Source organism: Manacus vitellinus, unplaced genomic scaffold (assembly GCF_001715985.3).
Source record: "Manacus vitellinus isolate BGI_N305 unplaced genomic scaffold, ASM171598v3 scaffold_5_pilon, whole genome shotgun sequence".
NCBI lineage: Eukaryota > Metazoa > Chordata > Aves > Passeriformes > Pipridae > Manacus > Manacus vitellinus.
In genome coordinates this window covers 14,154,932-14,176,346 of record NW_021940682.1, presented here as the reverse complement: position 1 = coordinate 14,176,346, position 21,415 = coordinate 14,154,932, and the positions used below count along the sequence as shown (strand labels likewise).

Here is a 21,415-nt window from a genome sequence, read left to right as displayed (position 1 = left end):
TTTTCAGGCTTCAATTAGAGAAAGAATAAAGATGGTTCTGATGAAAGACCTTTAGTAAGTAGATGCTATTTCACTTAACTTACTTAAAAGAATCACTGTCAGCACCAGCTAAATGCCATTCTTTACTCTTCTGTCATGAACAAAAATCCAGACCTTGAGAGCTAGAGATTCAAGGTGTGCTGTTTCTGCTGAACTGAGAATTATGGCAAAGTATGTCACACTATTTTGTTTCTCTTTCTTCTTTTACTAACTCTGTTTTTTTTCTCTTCCTGATGTATCTTCTAGGAATATTTGTTCTCTGAAGGCAACTCTGATATAGCTTGTAAAGCAGATGATTCACAAACATGGCATATATGGGCCATTTTAACTATGCCAGAGAAAAAATATATATTAAGACTTACAGAAAGTATTTAGACAATATTGCAAAAAGTGACTAAACATTACCAATTATGTCAGAGTGGACAGCTTAAAGGTTGCAGAATTTTCCAAGAGTTTTGCAATTATTTTTTTAAGAGTTAGGCCACCATAATTATCTTAAACTGGCACTTCTTAACAACTGTTGTGGTTTAGGAATGGTGCTCCCCTATTTAATGCCCCCACCAAGACTCTACCAAACCACTCATCGCTTGCTCACTCTCCTCTTCCCCTCTCTCTTCCCACTCTGGCGGGATGGAGTTGAGAATTGGAGGAACTAAAGGTAAAGATCATGGTTGAGGTAAGAACAGCTTACTAGAAACAGCAATGAGATAAGAAAATTAATAATAACAGTAACAATACTAATAACAAAAGTATACAAAAGAGAGAGTGATTGATGTGCAAAAACCCCAGACCCTGAGACAATGAACAATGGCCGACAAAGCCTCCATGTTTTTCAACTGGAAGCCACACCCTTCTTCTCAGAAGTGGGAAAAGTCCTTTTCCCCTACCCCTGGCAATGGCATGAGGTGGTATAGAATACACTCCAGGTCCTGGCCTAAACTAGGACAATGACCTGTTCAAACACTGCGCTCTTGTATTTCTTCTCTACTGTGTGTACAGAAGACTATATGTAGTACCCAGAGAGAGTGAGCCTTCACAGTGCTGTTGTGGAGTGTAAGGAGTTTTCCCTAGCATGAATTGCAAACTGTTACATTATTCATGAATAGCAAAGCCATGAAGAAATTATGCTGGGGACTAATTAGGATTTCTGTTTGTGTCTTAGTCAACTCGGCATCACAGGAGAGAAAACTTTAGGTAAATTGAACTAATTGACAATCCAAAGTTCAATATATGCTCAAATCAAGCACGTGCTATCCAGCTGTTTTAGACGATGTGGAATAGGGACTGCTTTCTTCATTTTTAAAAGTGATCCTTTCAGACATCAGGCTTCAGGATGGCAGGCTTTTGGCTTCTGTGTGCCAGATCGGAAGGAACTGCCTGGCAAGGATCTCTTCCATTCAGTGATACATGGCAGTGGTATTGGGAATCCTGAGAGCAAAGAAGGGAACTGCACCTTGAAGGTGACTATCTTTTCCAACAACCTTTTACCTTCCCTTCTTGTCTCAGGCTATTCATGCAATATCTGAACCCCTGCCTTACTAGGCTTATTTGCATAAGCATATTAAGTGTTGTTTTGGAGAAATATTGTATTTGGAGTAATAAAATGAAGGATATGCCACCCAAAATTAATAACATAGGGATGGGTAAAAGCGAACAGGAGTCTGTAAAATGACTAGCTCTTTTAACATGTGAGGTATGACTGGTCTAGCACAAGGATGTCAAGTGGCAGATTCAAAGCAATATAGTTTGTGAAAGCAAGGTAGATACTGCTTTCTGACACCTTGATGTGATGGTCCATTCCTGAAGCCCTCCTGTGGGAGAGCTAAGACGAGAAATAACTAGAGTTTTGAGGATGTGGATTTGAAATTATCTCTCTTACACACACAGAAGACATTTCTGGGGAGCATTGAGGTTTCAAAAAACCAAACAAAACTTCACACTTCAGTTTTCACTTTCTGGTTTTGCTTTGTTTTATGGTAACCTGCTTTTTCTGCCTTCCCCCTTAAAATTTTTTCTTTCTCCTTGAAGGTTTGCTCTACTTCCCTCAGTCCTTTTAATGAACTTAGTAGTGGGGAAAAGCTCTGCCCTGATACAGGAATCCTGAGAGTACAGAGGAAAGTTGCATGCCATTATAAGGGGAATAGAGCAGGTCAGCTTACATCATCATAGGCCTTGTGACTTTATATTCAAAAAGTGTGCTCTAAGCACCTATTATTAGTCTTTCTTCAACCACGCTTCCAACTTCAAATAAATTTTAGGAACTCATTCTCTTACAGGAAGGTTTCCTTTAAGGATTTTGGAGGCAATGAGTTTTTCTGTGCAAATGCTGTTTCATATAATAAACTTTACAGTGCCAGTGAATAGATATGAAATAGTTAAATAACAGAATAAATCTCCTCAGTTTTATAAATGCACTTAGTTTCTGCCTACTTTCTCCGAAATATGCTAGGACAAATTCTGAAATCTGTAACATTCAGGTCCTCTCTAGACAAAATACTAATTGAAATTAATGAGAGCATGACTCAAGGGAAAACTTAAAATCTGGGAATTGTAATGCATGCCCTTTAAAACATTAAACAATAGGAGTTTCAGACAGGGAAATAGAAACTTTTCAAAACCTTCTATATCACACTTTCAGAAGTGACTTTTCATACTTGAGAACTTGAGTCCCACAGAAAGAAAATTAAACACAGCTCATGGAACATCCTAATGCCAGCTACGGAACTTGGTTTCCCAACTTATTTTAGAAGCTGTAGAAATGTTTTGTTTAGCCTGTACTGAAGAAATGAAAATGTTTGAGTTTGCCACTTCAATATGTAACAAACAAATAATGTGGCTAAAAATGTTCTGTCACTTTCTCTACTTTTGAGCAAGTCTGTGTGATCTCAGTAGTTTTAAGTTAAAGATGTAAGGCTTAAAGAAACATTTGAGTGTGTAAGAAACATTTTTCTTACAATTTTCTGTCCTATTATACCAAACGACTGGCCTTTTGAAATTTTGACCTCCAAATCTATAAAAAATATAAGGAAAAAAATTATGTTTGTTACTTCTACCTCAAGAGTCAGAAAATTCTGGGAGTGGCAAACACAAAATTTTTTGTTTTGGTTGAAAATGAAAGTAAGGTACAATATACCTGCAGTTTTAGATTAAAAATATATTTCAATTTTATTAGGATACATGAATGCCTCAGAACAAGTTGTACCGGACCAAAAAGGCTCAACTAATTTTAATTTTATTGTGTAAAGCAGTTGCCTCAGAGAACTTTTCTTTTCCCAAGGTTTCAGAAACTTTTGCGTGTTTCAGAGCTTCTGAAGTAAATTTGAAAGCAGGATTTTAGATGACTTTCCACCTCAGAGATCTTCCACTATTACAGGAAACTAGTGTCCAGGAAAAGTTTCTCTCTCTAATGAAGATTATTTTTTCTTCTTCTTTCCCACTTCCCATTTCCTATCAAGTCGGAAGTGTCTTGGATCCCCAACAAACACTACTCTGGGATTTACGGGCTGATGAAGTTGGTTCTGACTAAGACTCTACCTTCTAATCTTGAGCGAGTCATTGTCCTCGACACAGACATTACATTTGCCACTGACATTGCTGAGCTATGGGCCGTCTTTCACAAGTTCAAAGGTATTTTAATGATTTTTTTGCTGTCCTTGTTTGAAGGGGGAGGGAGAATGTTAAAGCAAACAATACAGTGGGGGTGAAAGGGCTATCTAAGATTTGTTAAATGTTTTCACTCTTAGTTTTTGGTGTTTCAATATAATTGTTCTCTTTGTGAGCTCTTTTCTCAATGATGTTCAGTATAGAATGATTGACAACACTGATTATCTATGTAGTTGGTTTTATTGATCTGATTATTTGGGACAGGTGAGAGCTTGACAATACAGTAGGTGATAAAGAATTATGAGCATGCTCTAGTGATGTGCTATTCAAATACCTCTTGGTATTTGAATTTCCAAGTATTCTATACTTGGAAGAGCTTGGGGTTTATTATTTTTTTAATAATAAAAATATTTATTACTTTCAATATAACTTTTCCATATTACCTCTGAAAGTGAATGAAGTTCGGATCATTCTTGAACCAGGGAGGAGGATGAAGGTAGCAGAGTAACACATGTGAATAGAAATGAGTTCCTACCTGCTCCTCTTAATGCGTTGATAAAGGGTTCTGGATTCTAAGTATCCACCTAAAATAGTTTTCTTCACCAATCTCCATGTCCCACAGCTCCTTGGAAATGCACCTCATAGTTTTACCAAGAAAGGAGACTTTCAGAGTAACTCTGTAAGGAGATGGTCACAAAAAAGTTCCCCACTACCCTGTCACAAACCAAAGCACTTTCCTAGGTGGCACACTGCTAAAACCATATAATTCTCACAGGTCCCAGTGTTGCAAGCTGTTCAGAGTCAGAGAGATACTCTACCGTTTCTTCTTGCCCTCAAAATATGTACTGCATGGTATGCACAGAGGCATTCCAGCATGCTGGTTTGAAGGTTTACAACGCAGTAAAATTTTAACCTTGATGCATTTTGTCAGCTCTCTCAGAATCATCTCAAGAAAAGTCAGCTTAAGCAAATGGGAGTATTCATTTACATAAGCCATTTACTGTACTTATCCCCTCCTAAAATCCACAAGGCCTCTTTGCCTTTCCCCGTACCCAGCTAAGGGGCAAGACCTATTATCTTCAGCTCTACAGTCAAGGACAGGGTTCTAGTGCTTATTCCTCCATGCATTTATTTCCTTTCCCTTCTGTGGATACACTGATGTCCTTTCAGCAGGCCGGAAGCAATCACCTTTTTACTTAACTGAATTATTCACAAGCTTTCTTCATTAAGGAATATCAGGTTTTTCCCCTCTTCAGGTACTGTTCAGACCTCTTCACCAAACCTTTCCCTCCACTGAACTTTGAGTCTCATGTAAACATATACCTTAACAACCAGGAGTAGCATCAATTTATGCTTAAGAAGTAATGCTGTGCTATTGTACTGTCTCACTGCATGCTGCTGTCCCATTAATAGCAATATTTTACTGAAAATAGTGTATAAGCATGATGCACCATCTAAAGAAATGTCTATAAACTGAACTTGGGCATAGAGGACTGCATGGTCGAAGAGAGCAAAATCTGAATTGAGACAGTGAGAGGGATCATCTTGCTTATGTTTTCTGCTATAATTTCAGTTAAGATCCTTTGCTTTTTTACTGGGTGAATGAAACCAAGCATAAAGTCCACTTATAAGGAGAGAAACATGGAGCAGAAGCAGACATAAGATTGCAAGAAAATACAGACAGAAAATACGGAAACATGGAGAAGAATAGTTAATGGAAACAAAAAATTAAGTGTAAGTCAGGCTCCATAGAGCTAGGCAAGAATGGTCATCTGTTTAGAGCTGTGAAAAGCTCTAACTTACACACAGAGACAGAATTCCTGTGCTACTGCCAGCTCTCATAACATACATAGCACAACTCCCAAATGTATGATTTCGTAAATCGTCCAGTGTGTCCTTTTAATTCCAGCTGACTACCTGCTCCTCCACAATTTTCTAATCCTGGCAATAAATTGGTCAGTGTCTACATCTGCTCATCTCCCAGGCACAAAGAAAGAATTGATGGGACAATCCCATAGCACTAGGTGTTGAGCCAGGGTGGGAGAGGACTTTGGATCCTAAATGTTGGGGAGAAGAGAGAAATTAAAGTGTCCAAGCACAGGCTTGTTCTCCAGCCTGTGTCATAGGCTGCAGTTCTATTACCAAAGATGACCTTGATTACAATGACAGTGGAGTTGAGTGTTTGTAGGTAAGAATCAGAGGGAAAGCCAACAAGGCAGATATCATGGTGGGAGTCTGTTATAGACCACCCAACCAGAATGAAGAGGCAGAAGAAATATTTTATAAGCAGCTGGGGGAAGTCTCACAATCGCTAGCTCTTGTTCTCGTGGGGGACTTGGAACTTACCAGATGTCTGCTGGAAATTCAACACAGGGGATAGGAAACAGTCCAGGAAGTTCCTGGAGTGTGTGGAAGATAATTTCCTGACACAGCTGGTGAAGGAGGCAATCAGGGGAGGTGCCCCTTTGAATCAGTCAGCAGTCCTGGCTAACCAGGGAGGTCCCAGTGGTCTGGAGGTTAACAAATGTGATGCCTGTCTACAAGAAGGGCCTAGAAGGAGGATCCAAGGAATTACAGGCCTCTCAGCCTGACCTCAGTGCCAGGGAAGGTCATGGAGCAGCTCACCTTGAGTGCTATCATGTGGCACGTGCAGGAAAACCAGGGGATTAGCCCTGTCAGCATAAGTTTGTGAAAAGCAGGTCCTGCTTGACCAACCTGGTTTCCTTCTATGATAAGGTGACCTGCTTAGTGGATGAGGGAAAGGCTGTGATTGTTGTCTACCTAAACTTTAGTAAAGTCTTTGACACTGTCCCCCACAGTAATCTCCTGGAGAAACTGGCTTCTCATGGCTTGGACAGGTGCACTGTTCTCTGGGTAAAAAAGAGGCTGGATGGCCGGGCCCAGTGAGTGGTGGGGAGTGGAGCTCAATACATCTGGCAGCCAATGACTAGTGGTGTCTCTCAGGGCTCAGTATTGGGGCCAATTTGATTTAATATCTTTACAATTATCTGGATGAAAAGATCAAGTGCGCACTCAGTCGATTTGCAGAGGACATCAAGATGAGTGGGAGTGTTGATCTGCTGGAGAGCAGGAGAGTTCTGTAGAAGGATCTGGACAGGCTGTATTGATGAGCAGAGACGGGTTCTGTGAGTTTCAACAAGGTAAAGTGCCGGGTCCTTCACTTGGGTCACAGCAACCCTTTGCAGTGCTACAGGCTTGGGGCAGAGTGGTTGGAAAACTGCCAAGTGTAAAAGGATCTGGGGGTGCTGGTTGACAGCAGCAGAACATGAGCCAGCAGTGTGCCTAGGTGGCCAAGAAGGCCAATGACATCCTGACCTGTGTCAGAAATAGCATGGCTAACAAGACTAGGGAAGTGATTTTCCCACTGTACGTGGCACTGGTGAGGCTGCAACTCAAGTGCTTTGTTCAGTTTTGGACCCCTCACTACAAGAAGGACATTGAGGTGCTGGAATGTGTCCACAGAAGGGCAACAGAGCTGATGAAGGGTCTAGAGCCCAAGTCCTATGAGGAGCAGCTGAGGAAGCTGGGGTTGTTTAACCTGGAGAAAAGGAGGCTCAGAGGAGTCCTTATCATTGTCTACAACTACCTGAAAGGAGGCTGTAGCCAGGTAGGGGTCAGTCTGTTCCCCCAAGTAACAAGCAACAGGATAAGAATGGTCTCAACTTTCACCAGGGGAGGTTTAGATTCAGTATTAGGAAAAATTTCTTCATGGAAAGGGTTGTCAAGCATTGCAAGAGGCTGCCCAGGAAATTATGGTGTCATATCCCTGGGGCTATTTGAAAGTTGTGTAGATATGGCACCTGGGTATAGCGGTATACTTGGTAGTGTAAGTTGGACATAAAGGTCCTTTTCAGTCTAAATGATTGTATCATTCTGTGATTCAATGGAAATGAAAGCAAGGACAAGTAAGTTGGAGAGATACTGATACCCTTTTACTGCTTGTAAAAGTTTGTTGTAAATTATATGGTGATTCCCAATTTTCCTAGGTTCTCTTTATTTCTCCTTCCAGCGTTACAAAAGATGCAAAAATTGTCTCAAGTCACTAGCCCCAATTATTCCTCTGAAGGATTTTTTTTCTAAACTAATGTTTTAATCTCTTCCTTGTTTCTATCTCAGAAGTCCTAGGTAAGTTTATGAAAATTTCTTTAGGACAATCTAGTATGTTTGTTGAAACATTGCATAAACAGAAGAGTAATGAGACTCCTATGAAAGGAAAGGCTACTCTCCAAAGGAACCTGACACTGTGCTCAGCCCCAACTTGGAGGGCAGCTTTAGACTCACTGGGTCTCCTTCTAGAAATGTTCAAAAACCCAGTTGATGGCTAGAAGCTGCCATTATAAACCTGCTTACACCAGGATGCTTTTTGAGCAAACAAGAATTTTTCACATCAGTGCAGAAAAGGCAAGAGCTTCTGTCTGCGGGTTGCTGCAGGATAACTGATGAGGCAGTCCAGCACAGCCTTTTCCAAATTGCAGCCACACATATAGAAAAGGTCCTAGAGTGTGAGGAAGACTTTTCTTCCCAACAAAAATAGTGACAAAGGGAGACCAAGAGCTCAGATTCCTTTTTTCTAGGACACTGTCTTGCAAGAAACTCAGATTCAGGACTGTCTTGAAGTTTAACCAGGTCCAATTTGCTGTGTAGAAAGCCCTACAATATGTTTTAAATAGCACCTGCAATGCCCAGAATCCTTGTTTTGCAAAGATTCTTCTTCCAGTCATCTTAAGAGTTGCTGAAAAGATCAGACCTTTACATAGCAACATAATATTTTTGGTGGTAAAGGTACTACTACCTTTGCTCTGTAGATTGAAAAAAGGAAGTAGGATTTCTTTGTAAATTATTGCTCTTCTGCCATTTTCTGATACACTCTTGCATACATCCTTACAATATATGATCTAACTGTTCTGTAGCTCAGTGAAAAAAATTTGAAAATCTCTTGAAGTGGCAACCTTAGGCTTTGGGAGAAATTCACACCTCTCTTTGGTAGTCTGAAACAGTGTCTCAAACAATATAACATTTAACAATTTCTCTTAGCAGTCAACTGGGATTGTATAATTATTATTCCTTTTATATGCAAGCTTCAATCTCTATGCATAAATATGTCTTTGGGAACCAGTAACCTAAATTTCAAGAGTCATATCCAGCTTTTCAGCTGGGATTTGGACATTTCTGCTTTAGAATCATTCTCTATTGCACTATAGATAGGTAGTCTGTTTCTCTTGGACTGATATATATCTCCAAAATATTGACTTTAAAGGTTGAGTGTGCAGCCAGTCTGGTGAAGATAACCTGTCATGCATGTTTTCTCTGACTTAGCTGACACTGATTATGTTTTCTATTCATCTTTCACTGGATTTTGACAGTTCTAAACTTGAGAAACCACCTAGCCTAAGGGCAAAAGAGGGGGACTGTAGATCATAGTACATTCTTGGATGAAGTGCTGCAGAGGGTTTCAGACAGCAGGGATTAGTGTAACCAATATGCTTTTATTGCAGAAATTGGGCAAATTCTTCTGAGAAAACAATGGGTCCAAAGCTATGTTCTGTGCTATCAATCTTAAAATTCTTTTAAAGGCCACGTCTGCTAAATGTTTTATTATTCTTGCTCACCCAACTCAATGTGTGTTCTTTTTTCTAAAAATCTGATTTTTAATCTAACTCTATGTTAGATATGGATACTCAAGAGTATTCATCGTAGATGGTATTGTGAATTTATTTGGCACCTGACTATAACAGTGTTACAGATTGCAGTTTCAGTCAGGATCACAACCTCTTTGTGCTGGGTGCTGTACACATAAAGGGACTGTCTTGGTGCTTTATCTAGTGTCAGGTGACAATTCTTGTGTCTGCCTGGTCCCTTTAGGCCATTGCTATGTATGAGTCACAGCTGAGACTCACAAATGAGACCTGAATAATCCCAGTAGAGATTAGTGTTGAGGAGCTCTGTGTTAAATTGAATGTTACATCAAAGGGCATTATGGTATTTCTAAGTACATGTCAAAACTCAGAGGCTATACTGAACAGTGATGTCTTACTACTGCTACTACATTAGTTTTACAATCCAGCTAGATGATATGATGAATATTTTAAGTACTTTTAAACAATAGAGACTGAATAGTACATAACTAGTGCGTTTCAAATGACTCTACTTGTATGCTAAGACACCCAGAGAATATAAGCTACAATTGGTGTTCAAGTAAGTCTTGTCTAGAACAAGGTAATAAGGAAGAGTCACCTACCTCCATTAACAGAGCATGCAAGAAGGAGAAATGGCAAACTTGAGAGGAAGAATGATATTCACGGATTCATACTTTGCATGAATAAAAACATGCTATAGAAGCTGTTTGCTTTGTGTCAGGAGCTCAAACAATGATAAAAATCCATACTGACATCATAAATACCAGAAAAGGTCAACAGAGATTTTGGTGCAGGATCAAGTGCCCACAGCTGAAGAGGGACTGGCACGTAGTCAATCCCAAACTTAAAATTTGCAAACACTCAATATGTGGGTGCTTTGGCATATTGCTCTGCAGAACACCTGAGGTAACAACCTAGGTTTGTACTATTTTTTCAGCTTCTTCAGGAAAAAGAGGAAGAAAAAAAAGGGGGGTGAAGTTACAACCATCACAAAATGAAGCATTTTGTTTAGGGGATTTAGTAATTATATTCCTACAAGAACTATTATGCATAAGGTTGTAATGTCAAATGCATGCATTACTTTTCATTTGCGTGTGAATTTAGTGTGTCAGAAGGTGAGATGCTGATGGCACTGGTGAGAGTCAGGCAGAGTCAGCAGGTGCTGTATAAATTTCCCTGAATTTGGCTCTATCAGTGAAGCCCCGTTTTAATAAACTATACCTGTCATAGCCCTTGACTCTCCTTCTGCAAAGACTGTGCTTTTTATAGGTATCTCTCCTTGTGATGATGTAAAATATTCAGTTGTTGCCAAGATTAAAATTTAAAATTCATTGTCATCTATGGCTCAGGCCAGGATTTGATCCACAGAATTGATTCTGGGTAGGTTCTGTAGTTCAGTCTGTCAGTTTACACTGAGTAAATCATTAAAGCTGCCAGATGATTTTGAGACAGGATCTCTGCAGGCTGATACACTGCTTGTGTTAAATCCTACAGAGATCTTTCTGTTTCTTCTGGTCAGTACTATAGACTTTCTTTTCTTACTAATTAAGAGGAAGGCATTAGCAACATGCACCTTAGTGTGTATAAAAATCCATGGTATGAGTCTTTTTGTGAAGGCAACAGGATCACATTATAGCAGTGCATTAATAAAATTGTCAGGCAGCTATTAAAGTAGCTTAAAATTATCTGAATTTTTATAAGTGTCTAAAAAGGCCGAATGGCACTTGTCTTTCCTCATAAAAGAAACATCTGTTAGTTTCTGAAAGATTTGTGTAAGTGTTTAATGGTTAGACTACAGTACATAGCTCATCCTAGGGTTATTACACAAATGAAACACATTTTCCCTTTGAAAAGGTCCCTGTGGAGACTCTATCTGCTTAAGGTTTTCTATTCCTGATTGTTATATCATGGTGTTTTCTTCTTTTCTGCTACAGAAACTTTAAAGCTTCATTAATAAAGAATCCTATTTGTTAGCTATAACTGATAGAAATGTTGGGGGGTGTCATGCTCCCTTGTCTCATGATGCTGTTGTTGTGTGTGAAACTACAGGAGAACACTGGTGTAGAGCCAAAGAAAGTCAGGGTTTAGGATATTCGGGGTAAAAAAAGACAAGTTTCTAACTGTGACTGGGGGTTAATTTTGCTGACTTTAACTAGAAGGGGATCAAACAAAGAGATGGAACCTGCTGATTCTCTGGGTCTAGGGAAAAACATTTCTGTTTCTCCATGCTTGTTGGATAAGCTGACTGGCTAGAAGTTATTTTTTTTTTCCCTAATTGCAGTTTGCTTTGCTGTGATATTCCTTTATTGAGAAGGCAGTATGTGAGAAGGTTGACCTCAGTAAATGAGCTCCAAGGGAGGGAGTTTATTATATGGATCAGCATGTGCACATTCTAGTTTATGGATTTTAATGTGACAAGGGACATAATCAGAAAATTCTGATTATGAATTGCTGCCAAAATAGAATGGCTGCAGTTTCTGAAACATCTGTAGTTCTATTTTAGCTGAATGGCCCTTTGTCTGTTTCTGCCATCAGGCAGAAATATTTAGAGGTGAAAGGCCAAGACTGCATAGAAATTGGGGATAACTCATGGTGTGGTAAATTCTAAAATAAAATAAAAGATTTGGGTTCTTTATTTTTCCGTTTTTATTTCCAAGGGATACCCTTTGGTCATGTTTTCAAGCTTTTACCTGTTGGAGGCTAGGGGTGTTTTAATTATAAATGAAAGCTGATATTCTTTTGTTATCTTTTGATACCACAACCAGAGTTTTTAGAATAAAAACCCACCACATACTACAAGATTTGTAATAAAATCTTGTTGGCAACACTGAAATTTTGAGGACTTTTTTTCTACCCTCTCAACGTCAATCTAGTGCTTTTTCAACATTATTGTTCTCCACTCTTTGTTAAACTGCCACTCATTCTGCAGCTGTCTTTTTGGCTTAGATGCTGTGATGTATCCAACACCCAAACTAAACATTGTATGACTCACACAGCGATAAAGCAAAAAAACAGTTTGTCTCTCCTCTGAGCTCTTTCTTCAGAATTTAAAGATGCTTTAATTCTATTAATCTCCAGTACTCCAGACGTGGAGAATGGACCTAGAGCTTTTTGAATTGCCTTGCAAATATTTAGTGAGAGAAATCTGGGCAGAGCACGGCATCAAAGGACCAAAGTGCATATCCCTATCTCCCTTGACTAGCAAAAGCTGTGTCTTTTCAGAAGCTAGAAAATCCAGCTCCCATGGGGTGCAGACTAGGAGAAGAAGCATTTCTGCTTTGCATGTTTGTTATTGGCAGAGGAAAAATGTATTTCTGGGAATGAGATGCCAGTAGGCTGTGCTAAAGTGAAAGCATATGAGAACTGGGTGGGAAGAAACCAAGGAGAAAAATAATAAGAACACCCCCCAGTCCAAACAAAGTAGGGGAAATCAGTCAGGAGTTGCTGTCCACCAATATATGTTCTAGGTTTATCATTTTCTCCTATAATGTGTTCATCTTCTTGTGCAATTGTAGACATGCTTCCTCTCAGATACATTCAGTACCCTTGCCCTGTCAACTTACAACTCGTTTAATTATGTTTTTTTAAAGGGCTGTTAAAAAAAACCCAAACCCAAATGTCTGCCAGTCTTCTTGGGTAGAGCACACAAATTAAGCCCATGTACTAATCCCTCTGGCCAGTCACTCTGCATTTCCTAGATGACAGTAAAGTAGAGCAACTGCATAAGCAGGCAGTGAATATGGAGAGAGTGGCAACCTGTTCACCAATTAATAATGTGTAATGATAAGTAACCTCTGCATGTGTGAAAAAGCCAAGCAAAAGAGACACATGGGTCATTCACCTAATAAATGAAGTTTACTCTAAGGTTTAATAGTTATATTAATAGGACTAAAGAAAGAATGATATTTAATAGCTAGATTTTTGTGCCTAAGGCCCTCATTCTAATCACATGCAATCTATCAAGTACAAACACTTCTCACAGTTCTCTGTGACATGCATTGTAATAACTTGATATTCTGTTTTCTCCTTCTCTGAGCCAGGTTTATTCTCTGAACCTACCTTGTTCTGCATTAACAATCCATATTTTTAAGGACCTAAGGCCCCATTTCCAATTACAAAGCTCTCATTCGGGGTTTTACCTTTTTGGTTTTATGCTGCAAATTATGTCTGTAATACTGTCCTTGGCAGCACATGGATTTGCATAGGGTAAAGTGGCGTAGGGAATATCTGTCTCACAGGTTCAAGCTGCAAGGTAGAACATATGGTCCAGAGGTCAATGGTATGATTATCCCATCAGCAGGGTGAGTGCATGGTATTGCTCTCCATACAACCATGTAAGAGGGAAATGTGCTTACAAAATTAAACCAATTTATTACATAACAGCACTAACACTGTGTACAAATGCACCATGGGCATCTGTACAGGGACAGTTACATGAACTAAAAGTTAGACACTGAAGTGAAATCAGTAATCAGTCCAATTTTGTGGAAATAGTAGAACCCTCACAGGCTTCCATTTCCACTTAACCTAGAGAATCGGGGATGTTTGAACCCCTTATTTTAACCCTAACAAGCTAAAAGAAAGAACTAACTATGTCTGTAATGGGCCACTTCACTCTGCATCTCCCAAGTGATTTTATTTTACTTTATTTGACTTAAATTTCAAGCTGACTCCACTCCATCTTCCTTGCAGTAATATCTAGATGCATTCAGCATGGGCCAAGCAGTTCAATTAAACAAAGAATTTCTCCCTCTAACTCCTCAAGGTAAATGTTTTTTACCCTTTGAGACACTGCTAACAACGAAAAGAATATTGTCCTAGTCCTTCTAGATACATAACAGAAGGTGACTGATGAACACATGGTACAACTCAGCGATGAAATATGTCCACAACTCTTCTGTATTCTTAATTTATTTCCTGCATTTAGTCAGAGTGAAATTCATAGTCCCAAAAAGAATTTGGACCTAAAGTGCGAAATCCGTAGCTGCAGTAAGTTGTGTGTGAGTTCATGTTAGTAGAAAGATGCGCATTAGACATCGTCTGGTGAAAAGCCAGGCCAATTTATGTTTCCTCTGCACTGCCTAAATACTTAGAAGGGTCTCAAGATCTAAGCTGGTGGTGTTCTTGCTTTGGTGTAACACAAACCCCCTGTCTGTGTGGTTCTGGGATTCATTTTGGAGGTGGGACTGAACATGTCAGTAGTACAGATTCTTGAAAGCCGTGAATTACTAGCACAACTAAGTGACATCCTGAAGAAACTTATGTCTGCATATAAGGATGTGATGTTTTTTACCTTTCTGCTTAGGGAGTGGGGGAGCTCTCAAGGAAGTGCTATTGTGACACAACAAGAGAATTTGCCTGGTTGGAACAGAAGTGGGGATGTATAGCAAAGAAGTGTTATAGCATTCAATGGTGCTTTTGACAAATAGGCCAAACCATGAACCATCTGAAGACTTAGCACATGCTTATTCTGTCCTTTTGAGATAAGTAGCTTTGGGCAGGACCAAAGTGCTACAGCAAAGTGAGCCATCATACTTTTTCTTATTTAAAATTGTCCTTGGCTGACTCAATGCTACTACTCTTCTGTCATCAACACTAAATGTCTGCCAGTTTATGCTCACAGCAACTTACTGAAATGCACATCACCTCTGAAATTGGCACAGGATCTCCTGAACTTCATTAATTCATTGCATTGACATGTCTTCCTGCATGTGTTATGCTTAATAGACAGCAATAATATTTCATTTCTGTGTGCTTCAGGATATCATTATTGCAGGTGTGAAGTGACATTCTGTAGGGTTTTGCCAAGCTGCTTCAGAGTCATATTGGCACCAATTTTTAAGGTTCCAATACTAAGAAATGATGATCTAAATGTTGTTGCACTGGTTTCCTAAAATCCTGAAAGAGTACCTCTCAGCTGATATAAACTATCTTTATAAAGCATTGGAGTGAACAGGATGGTGCTGACTTATATCAGTAAAGAAGTCTGGCCCCTGTACTCCTTTATTTACATAAACATTCCTGCTTTGAACTTACATCTTCTCTTTTTGGCTAACTAAAAAAAGATGTGAATAGTTGGAGGAGCAATCTTTAAATAGACTCTCCTTTCAGCTCTAGACCCCTGTTAGGGGTCGTGAGTAAAAAGAGTTGGGTGACCTCAGCCAAGTCTGACGTGCACAAAGGCTGAAATGCATAAGCAGGGCAGCAAAGGTATGCACTTGTGGAGTATGAGTTTTGAGGTACCTCAGCAGAATTAGAAGAGAATGTTCGCACACTGCCAGTTGCACTCTCACGATCATGTAATTCTTTCAAACATAATAATAGGAAGTGGATATAACTGTTAGATAAATGAAAAAACAATCTGGAGATGAAACGTTTGAGTGAACATACAGGATACTGAGCAGGAAAGAAAGAAAAGGGAGAAGTGACAACCCATCCCCAGTCAGTTGAGATGGTTTATCTTGAAACCTGAGATTATCTTGAAACCTGAGATTATCTTGAAACCTGAGATTATCTTGAAACCTGAGATTATCTTAAAACACCATAAATCACAGTAAATTTCTGTGAAGCTATATAGAGGCAAGTGCATGTATCTAGAAAATTTTTGCGTTTTCTTGGCAGTGATATCTGACTACATGAAAAAACTTGTCAAGGAAGTAATGAAATACATGGTAGAATTAAGGAGCTAACACAACATTTAATTTAATGGAATTTTGGCCTGTCCGTCCTACAGGTTGGTAGTACAGATACCATCCCCACTTAGCTGCAGTCAGCAATTAGTCCTACTGACACTGTTATCACCTTATTTGTTTTGCTTTATGGTGCAGGAGCTCTGCTTATGGCCAAGCACTTCTAGTCATTGTTTCTAAGAGAGTGGTAAGAGGCTCTACACACCCATTGCTGTGAAGCCAGGTGGTTTTAAAGAGTTTTGATCACTGTAACACCCAATCTAGTCTTTGTGTGGGCTAGGAGGGCTAGAATTATTTATAAAATTGAGAAGAACAGTGATGAAGCTCCATTTTTGTGCTTTTTTTTTTTTTTGCTTTGGTTTTATGCTATTGCTTTTAAAGGTTTAGTTGCCATAACAACCCAAAGCAGTCCTGTATTACCATAGAAACGTGCTGTTGTGGGTGACAGTTTTTATGAGAATCCTTTTTTATTTTTTCCTCTTCTCATAGTGTCTTTAACACTGGCCTTTTTGCAGCTATATCACAATACACTACAGGGGTTCCATAAAGTGTCAGAATGACATAATAAGCAACAAAAATGAAGCATATACTTAAATCCAGGAAGAAAATCTGGTGTCATGGTTGACTGAGAACAGAAAAGAGTAAAAATAAACTCCTGTTGCTTAATGTGGAGGTCAGAAGTATTGAGCTTAAAGCAGGGCTGGCTAATCAGTCCATGTCAGCAAATACTCAAACAAAGCCACAGCAAAACAGGAGTTAGGGCTTAGACTATATACCAGGGAGTTAGTATAAAAACAACTTGTCATGATAGTGTAGTTATCAAAAGAGGGGACTACTTTAAAGTTCTCTGCATGGGGCTGCTCCTTGAGACTGTTCCCAGGCTGAAGTGAGAATTGCAGAATGAGGCAGTCCTCTCACAAAGCTGAGAGGGCTTCATGCTGAGAGCTGGTTCCAGCTGCATATTGATAGCCTGCAAGCTTCAGGGTGTTGGTCACGACCTGGCAAACCCTAAATTGTTTGTGATCTGTCTGTACTGAGGACTTTCCCTCATCCTGTGTGATGTCTTTAAAAGCTGTGCTCTGCAAAGCCTTTTGGCTTCATAAAGAATGGTAATAGAGCTTTTCCTTCCACAAATCTGCATCTCCATCTACTCATTACATAACTGTCCTGGAGCAGTGGACCACTGGAGCATGTCAGCTCTCCTAATGCCTGATAGATTACTGTGCATCTTCACTATCAAACTTCAAATTGAAGTTATGACCTGTCACAGACCATTTACTCTGTCCCAGCAAACCATTACAGTACAGAGTACGCTGTTACAGGTTCATAATTATATGACAAGTCGCACAACTTATTTGGAAAGAGGATAGACAAGCACAGCCAGACAGCTGTGGAGATTGTTACTGATCAGTATTTTAATGGAGAGGCACAGGTCCATCAGTTTCCTGTAATCAGTTGCATCAATGATGAAAAAACTTTGCATTCCTGATATGCATGCTTTAAAAAAAATGAAAGCTTCCAGCTAGGATCTTGCAAGAGATTCCCTTGCCAAGGTCAAGCAGGCAGCAAGAAATGCTTTATAGTTATGCTTTATGGTTACTGACCTCTTTGCAAGCCTAGACAAGTCTACTATTACCTTCTCTCATTTGGCCCTCAATTCTCCAGATTCCATTCTGGATTTCTCAGCCCTACCTGGGAGTCATGATTAGTGGGAAAGAGGATGTCCTTCCTACTTTCTGAATGTCTCCCTCTAACATGTTCAGAGAAATTACATCCTAGGGTGTTCCTTATCCTTCATTATCATGGTACTGGAAATCCCCTCCATGATCTTGAAGTTTCCAAGTGAGACCTATTTCATCTAATCTAATCAGGATTTGCTGGACATGATTTCCTCCTTACTCTTCTTTCCAGTCAAGTTTCAAATTAGTAAGTCAAAGATTAAAGTTAAATGTTGTTAATACTTGCTTCTCCTTTACCTCCTGATAACATTGATGTTGACTTCTACTCCATGAAAAAAAATGTAACCAAACTTCAGAGGGACTTTTATATCACCTTGAAATTAGTACCTGTTTCAATTGAGTTACTGACCACCATGCAATATGATTTCTACTCATTAATCTTACTAACTAGCTACATTCAGTACAATTATCTGAACAGTCTTCCATCTCAAACGCAGAACAGGCTGCCATAGCCTCTTCTTTTTGCCAATCATACTGTAAGCTCTGTGGTTCATAGTTTGGGTTCATGGCTGGATTAGACCCAAATAATAGACATACATTAAGCTTTTTAAAACTGCTTCCACCTTACCCACTGCTAATGCTAAGGCAGCTGTTACCCCTTGCTATATGAGATAAGCTCAGGTAAAGAAGCAAGATTTTAGTGCCAGGGACCATGGCAGGGGAGGATCTAGATCTGGAATATGTACCTGTGCAGAGTGAGAATTTGTGAAGATTTCCTTTTAAAGTGAAGCAAAGGTAAGGAAGAGCTGCAGGTTGCAATACACTCTTTGAGAACCCTGTAACAAAACAGAAGTTACCCTGACCCACTATATTCCCCTGGGAATGTCAGGATGTTGGCAATACAGAACATATAATCAGCATTACCATAACCTAGACAGTGCAGACAATACCATGTTAGCATGGGCAGCAGAAATGACACTCGAATATCAGTGTGTTTCAGTGACAATTGTTCTTCATGTGCTTCAGAGCTATTTTGTCACTGAAGATGTGACACCAACACTTGAGCTGCCTTGTTTTTCACCTTTCTCATCGTTTACAGCAAACCTTTGGTGATCTTCCCATCACCATGTGTTTTCAATGGAGCACTGAAAATGGACCTACATCTGAGGTCCATCTGCAGTTTCTTGCTGGAACACACTTGCTCTGAAATGGTGAGGCGCTTGTCACCAGATAACCAGTCCTGTACTTGATCTTCCCCTAAAAGGCAGAAAACTGCAGACTTATTGATGAAGGCCAGTGTTTAGTGATACAGTAAATAAAAAACTACAGATAGAAATGTCATAGCCACCTAGCACCGAGTGGTAATCTGGTATAAATTCACTGATTCATTTCTGTTCTAAAATATTAACAGATTAACTATTCTGAGAAACCTCACCCTGGATCAGATACCATCTGTCTTTCCATAGTAAGCTTAAAGTCAGCACAAACTCCAAATCATGCGTTCTGGTTAATGCAATAGAAATGCCATTCTGTGCCCACATTTGACTATGTATCAGGTTTGCTTCGCTGGGTGGTTCAGTCATGAACAGCTCCTGTGTACTAATGAACATAGAGCCATTGCTGGAGTGAGGCTTGGACTAACTTGGTTGAAATATATTGCTCTAGGGTACCTTGCTATGTAACTCTGACTTTCACATTGAAGGCAGATGGGAATGCTAATTTCTTAGAATGAAGTTTGGAAAGCAGAATCTAAAGAAGAGGGAATTTGATTTCCATGATCCCAAGCTGTGATTAGTCTTAATTTATCCCTTGGTAGAAGAGGAAGACATTTAATAATTTCTCTAACAATATGTAAGTTCTCCAGGTTGTCAAAGTTAAGAACTAAAGATTAGGTTAGTAGTTTCTGGAAAGTGTGTTGAGACCTAGAGAGCACCTTTCATTATATTTGTCTGCTTGTGACCAGTGCTTGAAAAAGCAATGATAAACTCTGAAGGAAGTTGCAACTAGAGTTGAAAGCAGAGACAGGAGAGCTGTAATTTAAGGCTGAGGGCTTTGGGGGGGAGGAGGGGGGAAGTCATGCTTACATGTCCACCTCTGCAAAAATGCACTGAGGATATGCTTCTTAATAAATCCAAAATAGCTAGTACTTTTTGTTCTCTCCAAAGACTGCCTCTGTCTGGCCCAGCTGTCAGGCAAAACATAAGCTTGTTCCTAGGAACTTTGTAGCTCTTGTGTCTTGTTCATAGTGGGTCCATTGTCAACAGGCAAAAAGGAGGCAAACTTTTCCGGATGAATCAAGATAAAGTGTTATCACAACTGTTTTATTAACCTGAAAGCTTGAAGCACCTTTACCAATTCCAGTATCCATTACCTGCCTTGTAAGTGGGATTAGTATCTCTTAGCAATATATTGAAAGCAATCAAATATATCCAGTGAATGCCATGAGTGAAATTGTGAGCAATTAGTACTAATGATACTTAAGAAAGAAAACAGGTGTGGTTGAATCACGGTTTTCCCTTATAGGCTTAGAATGCAAGAATGTGCATTTTTCTCTGAAAAAAACAGTGTTACTAATGGAGATCTCAAAGGGGACATTTATGACATTAGGCCCAGATCCTTGTGTCATTTACCATAGACTGAATCCAGAGCAATTTCATTACTTTCATTTAAGCTGTCCTTTGTATTGGTGAAAGTTAGATGACAATCCAACTTTTAATTAGAAAACAGTGCATATGTGAGATGTATGTTTAGGGTTTTGTCCTAAAATGGGGGACTTCAGTAAGCAGCAGAGGTCTTTTAGAGGTAGTCTTAGCATCTATGCTCAACTTAAAACCAGGAAAACAGTTGATCCAGATTATTTTTTCTGAAAAAATAAAAATATGTGAAACTGTTAAAATTCAAGAAAAAAAATTAAGGAACCAAAACTTTGGAAACTGTGAAATGTGGATAAATTTGGTCATCATGAAAGAGAAGTTGCAATAGCTTTGACTTAGCTTGGAATAGCTCGGGATTTGTCTACTTATGTCTGAGCTGTAGTTTAAGGGTCTCCTTGATTTATTCCATATATTATAGCCCATGTTATGATGGCACAGTCCTGTTCCTAAAATGCCATTGTAGTATCAGTGGCAGGCTGATAATTACTCGCCAAACTGATGTGATTTCTTGTGAAGAATCACAAGATTTAGCAATGGGGGTGCAAGAGAAACAGCTAAATTTTTCTGACTGTACAGTGCTCTTAAAAGGGCATTTTAGAAAGCTGGTGCTACATCGATGCTGTGCTGTGCCTATCTACTGTCAGCAAGGACCAGCACTTTTTATTTCCACGTTGCTTAAAGTTCAGGCAAGACTCAGCATTAGAGGCGGGAGGATCTAACTGAAGCAGGGGCTGAGTGCCAGGGAGCCTCAAAAGTGAGACAAGAAACAAGCAGTTCCCATCTTTCAGTTCCTCTGCAAAGCACAACAGATCATAGCTCTCTCTCTTTATTGTCTAATATACTGCTTTTCACCAATTTTCACCCCATTCACTGTTTCTCTCTGCTTGGATTTCTATTTCTCAAGCTTAGCAACTTGTATCTTTTTGATGATGATTTTTTTTTTATTTCCTCATCCTCACTGTTATCCCTCTAGATCTCTCTGTAACATTTCTGGTCTGGTGGTGTCTGCCATAGCTCTCAATTTAATGACACAGTGGAAATCAGAGTGACTTTTACTCTACTTTCAGTACTGTTAACATTTAATTGGGTAACCT

General features: G+C 39.4%; 1 protein-coding gene across 4 annotated transcripts in view; it reads left to right on the top strand.

Moving 5' to 3' along the window:
* Positions 1–21,415, top strand: part of LARGE1 (LARGE xylosyl- and glucuronyltransferase 1) — a 279,282-nt gene that overhangs the window by 168,107 nt on the left and 89,760 nt on the right. For all 4 annotated transcript variants that reach the window (XM_008931589.3, XM_018080646.1, XM_018080645.1 and 1 more), the window contains one exon: positions 3,495–3,666. In XM_008931589.3, the coding sequence (XP_008929837.1) occupies positions 3,495–3,666 (172 nt within the window). The remainder of the gene's footprint in view (positions 1–3,494; positions 3,667–21,415) is intronic.